Below are 12,521 nucleotides of genomic sequence, written 5' to 3'. Positions count from 1 at the left end.
CTGTGTTCCTGGATTCTTAAAGAAATTGTCTCTCTTCATTTAAAGTTACTGAGAAAGTTGCAATCTCTTTTTTTTTTTTGATGTGGGCTTTGCCCTGGATGGTCCATGATTTTGTAATCTAGAGGCACTGCGGTATGAGCTACTCTATCTACCCCAAAACAAGATTGCATGGTAGATACGGCTATAACAAAAACAATAGCCTTATTCTGAAAAGGATCAAGAAGATATGAACATAAATCATCAAATAACCCATGTGCTGCAGAGACCATTCACTGGTAAGTGTGGAGCAGCCTAGGACTTAATTGTGAACATTAGTCTCTCCCTTACTTTTCTGTATTTCTCTTTACATTGCTGATGTCATGATCCGGGAAATTATGTTCTTACTCCTTCCTGTGGTTAAACTTTTGAGTCTTTCAGCCATCTTTCACCTTTCCAAGTTTAATGAGAGTCAGGAAGTGCAGTTGAAAAATCATTTGGTCAAGCTTGAAAGATGCTTAATATTTACTTTTAGTATATTAAAAACCTGTGTGCTGAACTATTTTTTGTTTAATAGGGCGAGCTAATTACTTGGTTGGAATTCTGTTTATGTCTCTGTGAGGCACAATACTGTCCACTAAAACCACATGAGATCATACGACTAAGCAAAATCCCAGCAAAATTACATGACGAGTGTTAGCAGCAAGACTGTGGTTTGGTTTTTCAAAAGAAGTGAAAAAAATCCAACTATGTTGGGCTTTTTGGCTTTGCTTATACTATTAGATGGAATTGGGTTGGCTCAAGGAAAACTGAACAAATTAAAATTACAGCATTTGCTGGGAGGATGGGGGTGGCAGGGCTCGTAGGTGCCAGGGGTAGAGGAGGAGGGTGTGGATGGCGGACGGCTGTGGTGACATTTATTGAATGCCTGGGCAAAGTGATCATTTCTCCTTCCTTTGACACTTCTGATTCACAATATTAGAGAGCAATGCTTTCATCGGAGATGGACTAATTCACCTACACTAAAAGCTCTTTTTGAATTGTAACAGGTATGACACTAGGAAAAGCTGACAAAGTAACAAAAAAGCAGGTATGAGGTCACCATGAAGACTGCAACATTTATGTGCAATCCTGTTAGACTAGAACAGAGTAACTGCAAACCTGAATGGAGCTAATGCTGAAGGATACAAGCCCGAGAATCGAATTCTCACTCTCACCTGGCTAAGCCAGCGGGGGCTGTGGACACTGAAGAAAGGCACACCGATGCTGGGGTACAGAATAAGCACCCCCCACCCCCACCCCGCACCCAGCTCCCTCTGACTGATGCTTAGAAACGCAGTGATGGGCTCCACAGAAGCTGTGTCCAACCCTGCTCACCCAGAAAGAGAAATGCTTCTGTCAGGCTCACGGAAGCAAATGGGAACACCTCTCTGAAGAATTAATAATGAGACAAATTAGATGTTTTAACATACTGTCAGTAGAATTTCTGATTATCACAGAAAAATGACAATGTTTAGAGTTATCTAATAAACATTCTGAAATGTCTTCTTATGACATGTAACATCGTTCATTCTGTAAAAATCAGCTACTTAACTTCTGGAGAGGCTCCTGGGCTTCCTCATGAAGTCCTTAAGTAGCAGCTCCACCACTTCATCTTTCATTTTCTTTAACAAGATTTGTTTCTCCTGAGAAAGCTGCCTTTTTACACCATCACCCTTTGATTGGGCCCAAAGTAATGTTTTTAAAAATTGGCCAAAGGTGTGCCTTTAAAATGCATTCTAAGGAATTGTAGCTGGTACTTCTACAATCACATTTCTTTTACCCTCATTCTTTTAGCCTTCCCTCAAATTAATAGCAAGCCCCTAAATGATATTCCCATATGGACAGAAATTGAAAGACTAACAAGTATAGACATGTATGTGCACGCACATACATCTTTAATTTTCCCCTTTGAGCGCATACAGTACAGAACATGCAGCATTCTCAATCTTGCACTGCCTCGGTGCACTACAGAGGAGTGTGGTGGCCTGAATTTCTCAGTCTCTCTCTCTTTTTTTTTTTTTTTAATTAGACCAAGCATCAAACTTTTTTTTTTTTTTTAATATTAACAAAATGCTTATGAAAAGCCATTTCTGTGCACTTTGCCTTTTCTAGCACTTCAGTATTAAAGGGTATTCTAGCACACGGTGAGAATTTTCAGGTAAACAATACTATCGTATCCACTAACCCTAGCATTGTTAAACACTGAAAAAAATCCAATAAATCCTAACTACCTCGTGCCTGCAACTAGGTCATCTTGCACAGAGATGCAAAGGCTAAGTACAAGATCTGTTTTTCACTTTGCAAAGCTTGTAAATGACATCGCATGATCGTGCAAATGAAGCAAGGCAAGATGAGAAAATGAAGAAGAATGAAGCTGTATAATCTAATCAGAAGCCAACAAGGGTTTTTCTTTATCTTTTTTTCCTCCCTCGGAGACAAAGGGAGGCTTTACATCTTAAAATACAGTCTGGTGTTTCGCTTTCTTTTACAGCTTTTGGTAACGCTGAACGTATGAATATCTGTTTTGCATGTATGTAGGTACAGGTTGGTGTAAGTATGCATGCAAAAAGGAAGAGGAAAAACTGTAACAGGGCTGTTTAAAGGGCACCGAAGGAGCTTCCTGGCACTTCAGAAACTAAGTACCGGAGCACTGTAATTCTCTAAGCAAAACGTGTTTGCACCTGAAAACATTTTTATCTCCGTCCCTTTACTGACCGCTACAGCGGGCACTACTTCCCCTTCTCGGCGTCTAACCGCGTACTTCTTCCCCCATCCCCTTGCATAATTAGCTGACCTTTGCTTTAGTTCATCGACTTTTCGACCAAGGTAATGAATTGGCAGGAGCGTGATCATCACCAGCAATTCCAGCAACGCACAGGCTCCCCCCGCCCCTCGCCGGGGTCCCTGGGCGCCCTGCCCTGCCTCTCGCCGCGGCGCAGGACCGCAGACCCCCCCTCCACCGGGGCCGTTTGCTCCGGGGTGTGTGACCCCAGGCAGGGGCAGGGAGGAAGGCGGGGGGGGAAGGCACTGTCGGGGCGCTCCCACCCCGGGGGCCGCGGCTCCGGAGGCGCCTCCGGGCTGGGCTCTCCCGCCGGCTCCGTCTGCGGCGGGGCGGGGAGCGGCGGGGCGCGGAAGAGCCCCCCCTCCCGCTTTCCCCCCCCCCCCCCAACCCCGCCGCCCCCTGACCCCGCGGGGCGCGCAGCACGGGGACGCCGCCGGTCCCGGGGGATGCCCGGTAGCCCCGGGCTGTCCCGGCAGCATCCTCCGCCCGCCCCCGCCGGGCTGGGGACCCGCCGAGTCCCCCGTCCCCCCCCCCCCCGCCGCCCCGCCCCGGCGGCGGCTCCTCGCTCCCCGCGCCGGGAGCGCCGGGACGGCCCCGCAGCCCGTCTCCCACCTCCCACCGGGCGCGGCGGGGGCCCGGCAGCCCACGCCTGACCTCCGCGGGGCGGGCGGCGGTGCGGGGCGCACCCGAGCGCGCAAGGGTACCGAGCGGCGTCCGAACCCACCGTGTCCGCCTCGCAAGGAAGCCGGTGACCTGTAGATCGCGATAGGCACTGAATGATGTTTGCTGCTGCCATGGAAATGGTGAATGTGGTGAGCGCCCAAACTGGAGGCGCCCCACGCCACCCCAAGGAGGCCGCTGAGAGTGAGCGGGACTATCCAGAGCAGGGCCAAGCGGCCCCCGGCGCTGCCGCTGCTGGCGGGTCCCGGCTCCGGGCTGCCCCTGAGGAGCACCCCCATCCTCCGGTGCACGGCGAGCCGGCCCGCGTCGTCCTCGGGAGGAGCGGCAGCCACGGCCGGGGAGGCAAAGTTTGGGCAGAGGCGCGCTCGCACACCCGCACACGGCGCTGGCTGCAGCTCACCGCACCAGGCGAGCCATCCCTTCCCTTTGGGAAAGCTTATGAGGATCCTTTTCTCCAGGTCTTCTTCTACCCAAAACAATCCGAGACATAGTCAGAGGCGGAGAATCCAGGCAGTTCAGAGCCTTCGCAAAGAGGTGGAAGAGGGGAAAAGCCCCGCGCTCAAACAATCGCTAGTTTCAGCTTTCCCGGGGCTGGTGCTCATTAACAATACTCCACAGTTGCAAGGGCTACGAGAGTGCCAAGCATTCCCCCATCCTCAGTAATCCACAGTGTAGCCAATCATGCCACATTTCTGCTAAGAAAGAAAAAAGGGGATGCCACTCCATCAGCCAGCGCTGGGAAAGCAGAGAAAAATCAAACTGCTGCTCTTCCCTCCATTCATCTCCAAACTGGTGAGCCCTCACCGAGCGATCTCTCTCCCGGCGCGCACACACACACTCGCGGCACACACACACACACACCACACACACACACACGCCGCCAGACAATAATCAGGCTGCTCCGGCAATCTCAGTGGTCTGACTATTGACAGTAATACCCGAGGATGTTTTCAGGGAGAACAGTGCACCCTTATGAAAGAAGGAGGGGGGGGGGGGGGGGGGGGGGCGGAAAAAAAAAAAAAAATAACCATGCTTGCGAAGAGCAGGGCTATGCAAATCTGCAGTCTCCAAACAGCAAATCGCTGAAGCCTGGATGCAATGCAGAGGACGAGCCTATGTTAAAGAGGGAGGCTGAGTTCAGCTCCCACCCAGCCGCGCTGCCTCTCCTCTGCCTTTCGGGAGGCGCGCACCGCCAGAACATGGCTCGGGCGGCGCGGAGGACACGCACACGCCGCTCTTCCCCACCCGCCACCCCTCCGCGCCGCGGAGTCCGCGGCACGGCGGGAGCATTTCCCCTCCTCTGATAGTTCAGATGTACCAGTGTCTTGAAAACCCACTTTCATCTTAAAAAGGGACGATTTCGGGTCTTTTAATTGGCCTAAACTTCGCCCATCAGATGTTTTCCTCTACCTATTCGCGCATCGCTTTTGATTATCCGGTAATTACACACACGGCGCCTAACAAAGAGTTACCTTTTTTTTTTTTTTTTTTTTTTTTTTTTTTTTCTTCCGGCACTAAACTACCTCACCTCGGCTGCCCACTGCAGCCGCGGCCGGAAACTGGGCTGAAAAAGCCGTTTCTGGGCTGAGCGCCCACCGCCCACCCCCACCCCCCCAACCCCTCCCCTCCAGCTGCAGGGCGGTGCCGGCAGCTCCCGCATCACCCCCCCCCCCCCCCCCCCCCAAACACCCGGGTGTGGGGCGTCGTCGCGGCACCCGCCCCAAATTCGCCGGGAAGGGCTGCTCTACCCCACCACACACACACCCCCCCACACAGCCGGGGTGTTGGGGGGGGGGGTGGGAGATGCCGCGTTGAAAAGCTGCGGTCTGCATTCGGAGGGAAAGCCTTTCGCCCCCCCCCGCAGCCCCGCACCTGGGCACAGCAGGGTGCGGGAGCCGCTCGCTCCCTCCCGGCTCGGCTCCCCGCTCCCCCCCCCCCCCCGCCCCCGCTCCCCCCGCCTTGCCGGGGATCTTGTGCCGAGCTTTCGGCAGCAATGAGATCATGGGTGCGGGGTGCGGATGCGTGAAAGGGAGAGGGCGAGCGGTGGGTGTTGAGAATGCTTTTTTATACATTTCGCGTTAATTTAAACGCAAACCACTGCAGTTTGCCGAGGCGCTTTCTAATTCACACGGATGCGAGGGGAAGTCGCAACCCTTACTCAGCTGCGTGGGCTCACGGAAGAAAAAGGCGTTTCGCCCTGTCTCAGCTACCCCAGGGCGGATCGCCTCCCCCGGCGGGGCGAAACACCCTTCGCCGTGGGGTTGGGCCGGGGACTGCACCGGGCGAAAGGACCCCGAAATCCCCGGAGCTGGGGGGGGTGGGGGGGGTGGGGTGGGAACCGGCGGCTGCTGCCCTACCCCGGGGACGGTGCGTTTTACCCCTCCCCCCCCCGCCGCGCCGCAGCCTCGCCGCGTACTCAAAGTTTTTGCAAAGACACCGAGGTAAATCGTGAAAAGATCTTAAGGCAGCGATGAAAGCACTGGGGGAAAACAAAAAAACCCCAGGCTTAGCGCTCAAGCCCTTTCCGCGCTTCGTGGGAGCGCACGCACGCCCGGGCAGGAGCCGCGCTCCGCCAAACCGGCCCCGGGGCAGCGCTGCCCGCCCCCCCCCCGGCCCCCCCCCCGGCGTGCCACGGGGAAAGGCACCGCAGGAGGAAGTCGGTGAGTTTCCCAATCCGTCTCAAGAAGCCTTAGTGTAAAAGTGGTAAGAAACCCCAATTTTCCAAACTGTCAGCTTGCGGCTGCCATGCCCTGTCACCTCGGAAAAAAAAAAACAAACCAAACCAAAATAATAATTAAAAAAAAAAAAAAAACCCAAAAAAAAACACAAACAAACAAAACAAACCCAAACAAAACAATACAATACATTCTCTCAGTTTCAGAGTTAAGGAATGAACGCAAAATGAACGAAATCTTAAAGAAACATCAGCCTGGATTTACCAGCTCTCCTAAAATTGAAGCCCTTGATGTATATTTCCTGTTTATGCAAGTAATATGTGTTAGAAATTGTATCCATACATACCATTAGGTTTTCTATCAATCTGACTCAGGAAGCAAAATACTTCAGTCAGTCACTGGAACCAGTTTTTCAGTAAACTGTTCACACATTGCTGCCGTTTTAGAAACATGCAGTAGTTAACCGACTGTTCTTAATGATTCTAGACATCCTACAGACGAGTAACTTAAAATCGTTATCACTTCTCTGAAATAGGAAGCCGGTATTGCCAACCGTGTAACCATACAGTTGGCAACGCAGTTGTTCAGATACCATTTCAGCTGGCAAGTCCTGTCTAGCCTAACTTCGGCTCGGCTGATCTAAGGACCCCATCAAGAGCTGTGTTCTGCTTCCTTTTAGCGAGAGGTTCCGCGTCCTCACCCAGGAGAGCTCGCCTGCTCCCTGTTGCGGGGTTCCGTTAGGTGTAACCTTGCAACAGAGGCTTTCTGCAGATCCCTTCCAGCCTGAGCACAGTTTATTCAACTTTGGTGAAAGATACGCTTCGGTGTGGCTTCAGTAGGACTTTGCCTAAGTATTCTACTCTGTGCTGTTGGATATGTTTGTAGCTTGAGCACCTTAATCTAAATTCTTACTCCATCTGCCATCTACTGTGTCAGGGAGGCCTAAAGTGCTTAAATACCAAGGACAAATGAATAAAATGTTTAGGTACTTCAACAGTACTTCATTTAATATCTTACTGAAGATAAAAAGGATGTTTAAGTGTTCAGCATTATTAAATGTGTACTATTTATGCAGTGCACACACATAACTGCCACTAAAGTTTCTAGTTTAAATCTGTGTTTGGAGACTACTTAGAGAAGTTTTTTCATCAGACGGATGATAATGGGTCATTTTTAGGTGTTACATGATGATGTTAAACACTACTTAAGGGCTGTTAAATTAATGGATTATTTTGCTGCTGCCTATCCAAACCAAGACTTGAGAACACAAAGGCCAATCTCCACAAAGCTATTTGGGCGTCTAACTCTTCTTTAAGTACCCAGTTAAAACGTGAATGGGGTGACTGATGCCTCCGAAGTAGGCATCCCTTTCTGGATCTGTCAATGTGCTCAGCACCTTGTATGCACTAGCTCTGATTTTAATAACATTTGACATTTTCCTGGCTCTGCACTCTGAACCACAGAGACAAACATGAGCGGGACTATCCAAGTTTCTGGGAGGAGAAAGGTCATCTAATGAAGTGCATGGGTCAGAAATGGGGAGAAGTAATTTGTGGAAAATATCATAAAAAGATTGAAAATGGAAAGAGTAACAGGAAGGTGAAAAAGGAAGTGTGAAAGCAAGTGAATGGCGGATGGGGACAGGAAGATAAAAGAGGGAAATCCTCTCTTGCTCAGTTTTTTTGTGATAATAGCAGAGTTTTTTCCAATTTGAAACAAATCTTGGTAGTCAGATACTTCTAGTCTTTTCAAGTTTTATTTTAAAGGAGCTTGTAGTGAGATGGGTGTCAGTCTCTTCCTCCAAGTAACAAGCGATAGGACAAGAGGAAATGGCCTCAAGTTGCACCAGGGGAGGTTTAGATTGGATATTAGGAAAAATTTCTCCACCAAAAGGGTTGTCAAGCACTGGAACAGGCTGCCAGGGAAGTGGTAGAGTCACCATTGCTGGAGGTATTTAAAAGATGTGTAGATGTGGTGCTTCGGGACATGGTTTAGTGGTGGACTTGGCAGTGTTAGCTTAATGGTTGGACGCTGATCCTTAAGGTCTTTTCCAACCTAAATCATTCTATGATTCTATCTAAAAAACCCCTTAATTTGGTGTCTTAGCACTCAGAGTTAAGCTTTTCAATGAAAAGTAAAAGCTTCTGCAAATAAACATTATGAAAACGGATAGTAAGCAGCATTTCTTATTTCAAATACTTGGGGTTTTACACCCCGCTAACATAAGAGTATGAATCTTTGTTAGCGGAGGACTAGCTGAAGTTGAAATAATCTGGTTTTAATCCCCAAGGGCACAGAATCACATACTCTCAACACAGTCAACATTGTGTTATCAGTCTGTGAAGGTTCGTGAAAAGAAAGAAGTAGTACAAAAGAAGGCAATAAAAAAGAGTTTGTGTAAACAAATAAATGTCCCATTGCAGGCATAGCAAATAAAGTGTGAAAATAAACTATACTGTTCACAAGGCAGTTTTTAGTATTTCAGAAACTTAGCTCAGTGAAGTTAATTTATGGGTTTTTAACCCCATTTAACACTTGCCCCGTACAGGTCACATTGGTAGTAAATGTGACTTTTAATCAAGTTATTTCCACCAAGTGAACTCTGTTAATACCAGTAGATTCCTAAGTTTATGAGCAAGAATATCCTTAACTGTAACATCTATCCCTGGCTGCTTCTAATGCCATTATCCTATAAACACCAAATGCTTATAAAGAAGATTTATACAAACAAAAAAAAAAGTACTTCCATGAGTATAATTTACATCACTTCCTCAGACAAAATCAGATACTTCTTTCTGATAAGACCATATTTCTCTACACCCTAATTCTTGTCAATACAGCTATATCAGTTAAGATGAAGAACTTTGGCGACACCAGCAGAACTTAAGTGCAGACCATGCCTTAGGCTAGCAGAAGCTGTCAGATAAAGTCAGGGCTCCTTTAGGTTAAGTGCTGCCTTATGCAACTAGACTTCTCTCTGGCCACCTCTGTTCTCCAGAGATGAAATCCTGCTCTTAGCGTTGCAACATCCACCCTTAAGCTCCTGAAGTTCAAGTGCTGTTCACCAAACTCAGATTGGAAAAAACCTCGACAAATATGTATCTGTATTACAGGCAACACTATTCAATGAACACTACCACACCTCCTACGTTTTTCTATTACAGCTTTTCTCCACTACTGGGTGTGGAATCTCACTTCATTTGAAGACCTGTGGATGTTTTGTGATTGCAATTAAGGAGGCCAGAATTTATGTTTATCCATCCTACAGACAGTGGCTTAGAGAAGAAAACATTCAAGCAAATGTTTCCACTTACCACTATAAACTCTGACGAATTTAAGAACCTATACACAGGATCTCTAAAAATGAGATGAGTAAAAAAGATGAGTATAAGAATGAGTAACAATACTAAAAATGTCTAATTTTCAGATATTTCAATGTCTGATAACATTGGAGGTTAAACGTCCTCTTTTAAAGAGCAGAAATGTTTCTTTCAAATGCCAGTTAATTCAAGATACTGAACCAAGGCCTGTCATCCATGTATAACTGGTCAGTTTGTGTCTTAATGCTATGTAATTTAGGGCAGAAAATCTTTAATTTAGAAAGGAAGCCAATAAACTTTATCATGTGAACTACTCAGAGACTTGGAAGGTAAAAAATACAATTCTAGGAGAGATGGATGGAGTATTTGAGCAGTCATAAAATATACAGAAATTCAAGTTTCTAGTGATCATGTAGAAAAAAAAGTGAGTTTACAATGGAAACACTTTGGCTGCTTTCTCTGTAAGTACAGCTATTCTCTCTATATGTATAGCTCAAAATAAATCCCAGTACAGTTAATAAGTCTGTCCATAAATTGTCCATTCAAATAGGCTTAAACCTTCATAATAAATGTTTCTTTACTTTATGTGTATAAAGACAGAAATAATCTCTTTCTCTATATTCCTTGCTGTCAAAAGCAAGCTGATTTTTATTTTGTTTCATTTTATTGAAACCACGCACATAAGCCAGGTCCCTTCAATTTAGAATAGAGGGGGCTGGCAGGAGAACATTTTCCAATGGGGAATTTTGGCTCTGAATGGAAGCTCCCTCTTGGTCTGAAATGGCCCTGGCTGGTCCATCAATCATCAGGGCACTTTGCCAAGTCCATCTGCCATTACTTGTGTTAGCCCTGGTTTGACCTGCCTTGAGGAGGATGGCTCATACTCCACTGGGGTTTGTCTTTTGCTGGCTACCAGTGCTGCAATGTCACTTAATTTCATGTTTTCATGTTGGTTTGGTTTTTGTTTTTTTTTTTTTTTTTTCTTTTGGTCTGACTTTGCACAAAGGGTGCTAACACTTTGGGTGGGTTCCCCCTTTCATTCCAATATAAAGCCACAGGAATTAGGGCCAAATCCACATGTATATACATGGAGGTATTTAAGAGATTTGTAGTCCTGTATCAAGCAGGGCAGGCTGTATTCATGTTCTCTCTGGACTACTGCATGAGCAGTTAATTCTATGGGCAATTAGACTGCTGCAGAACCTGCAAAAGTCTCTCTGATTTCTACCAGTGCTGCTGCAGGAATTGGCACTGCATTGCCGCAGAAAAGAGATCCCTGACTACAGCTTCAGTGCTACTAATTTGAACTCCCAGGAAATACTTCAGCTAGGGACAAAAAAAAAAAAAAAAAAAGAAAAAAAGAAAAAAAAAAGAACCACAAAAATAGGTTGCAAATTAGTCATCAAGAAGTTTGATGAGAATGGTGACAGATGCCAGTAACAGAACCCAGTGTTGTGCTCCTTTGTATCCAGTACAAGCATATGAAGTATATGCAAAGCCTATTTGTTTATAAAAGCATCCAGAAATAGGAAAAGTCTGTGTATGGGGTTGTTTGCAGATCTTGTTATTGTAATGCCTGAGATATTAAATGCCACGTCAAGGCCAAAGTCACACTAGACTCAAAGTGCAACAGCCCTAAAATTGACCTTGCAAGGCAAAGTTGATTGTCTTTTTTTTTTTTTCAGTGGGAAGCCCACTGGTAGCCAGGAGAGAGCCCTAAATTATGTTTCTGGAGTGCCTGAAGTTAGTCATAGTCAGGAGTGCATTTTTAAGAAGGTTTTCCTGACTGGTTTTCTAAGATAGCACTCATCATCATTCATGATCGCTCACCCCACCCCCAGCCCTTTCCTGGCCTTGGTGGAGAAGAGGATGTACAGTGGAGTTCCACCTCGTGCCTTCCCTGAACACATTAGTCCTGTAACGATATTGGCAAAGAAATGGGTAAGGCACTCTGTCCACTCTTCAAGTTCAATACATTGCTTTAGACTCCAGACAGTAGTAGCGTTACAGGTCAGCCACAGAAACAAATGAATTTGAAAAGCAGACTCGTAAGAAGACAGCACTAACTTTTGGCATTCATAACTTTAAAATGTCCAAATATTTGTTTAGGTTTAAGCTTCTTTCTTTTTTTTTTTTTTTTTTTTTTTCCTCCCCAGAAAAAGTGTCACCGCTGTGCAGAAACCATATTTGTTTGTAGCACCAAGCAAATTTTCTATAGCTGATTTATGAACCTCTGAACATACAGGTTTAAAATGGAAATGCTGACATAATCTTAAATGTAGTGGCACAAATACTGCCACTACAATAATCCTTGTAATCTAATATATTAGCCCTAGGGGGATGGAGGCTCAGTTGCTGGTCTCAGACAGCCTTTCTAAGGCTCAATTCAAATTGCATAATTATTCTACATCCTTCAAGTTCTTTAAAATACATTTCAAATGCAGTATTGTACATTCCAAAATATTTGTTCTTCAGAGATTGATTTGACTTTTTTTCCACTTTAAAGAGATATATGACCTCAGAGGCATGTGAAAAATCATTAATCGAGTTTATACTGTGTAACACTCTTTTGTGTGTGAAAGACTTACTTTTTTCAAGATTTCCTCAGTTATGTTGCCAAGGTGATTCCCCTAGAGAGCCATGTGTTTATCTTGACAGGTGTTAGTGAGATCTGCGGAGTCTCTGTGGAATAGTTACTGGTTGCTTTGAGGTACAGTAGAAAACATAAAGTCTGCAAACTAATGAACTTACCTTATTACATTCTAAATAAAATAAACCACAGAGTAAGTTGGATTAATCTACTAATGCCTTTCTAATGAAGCTTTTATTGGGCATATGGTGTGGTCTTGCTATTTTCCTCATATAGCTAGCACAAGTGAAAACTCAAAACCTACATGTATCTCTTTTGTTACATACTAGTATAAAAAACTTGCTATCACAATTATTTTCAGGTTGCTATTTTGCTACCATAACCTCTGATTATGATTTGCAAGACTAAATGGATTAAAAAAAAAAAAAAAACAACAACAACAACAACAACAACAA

At 45.9% G+C, this 12,521-nt stretch overlaps 1 protein-coding gene across 36 annotated transcripts in view; it reads right to left on the bottom strand.

Annotated features, from left to right (window-relative positions):
- The window catches only part of NRXN1 (neurexin 1), a 722,710-nt gene that overhangs the window by 282,237 nt on the left and 427,952 nt on the right, over positions 1-12,521 (bottom strand). For 4 of the 36 annotated variants that reach the window (XM_042789908.1, XM_042789909.1, XM_042789910.1 and 1 more), the window contains exon 1: positions 3,525-4,621. The exons of the other annotated variants lie outside the window; for them this stretch is intronic. In XM_042789908.1, coding sequence (XP_042645842.1) covers positions 3,525-3,759 — 235 coding nt within the window. In that variant the 5' untranslated portion in view covers positions 3,760-4,621. Of the gene's footprint in view, positions 1-3,524; positions 4,622-12,521 lie in introns of those variants that run through there. 36 annotated transcript variants of the gene reach the window in all.

Source organism: Tyto alba, unplaced genomic scaffold (genome assembly GCF_018691265.1).
Source record: "Tyto alba isolate M040663 unplaced genomic scaffold, T.alba_DEE_v4.0 Super-Scaffold_16, whole genome shotgun sequence".
Lineage (NCBI taxonomy): Eukaryota > Metazoa > Chordata > Aves > Strigiformes > Tytonidae > Tyto > Tyto alba.
Note: the sequence above shows the minus strand (reverse complement) of the source record. Positions and strands in the feature narration are given on the sequence as shown.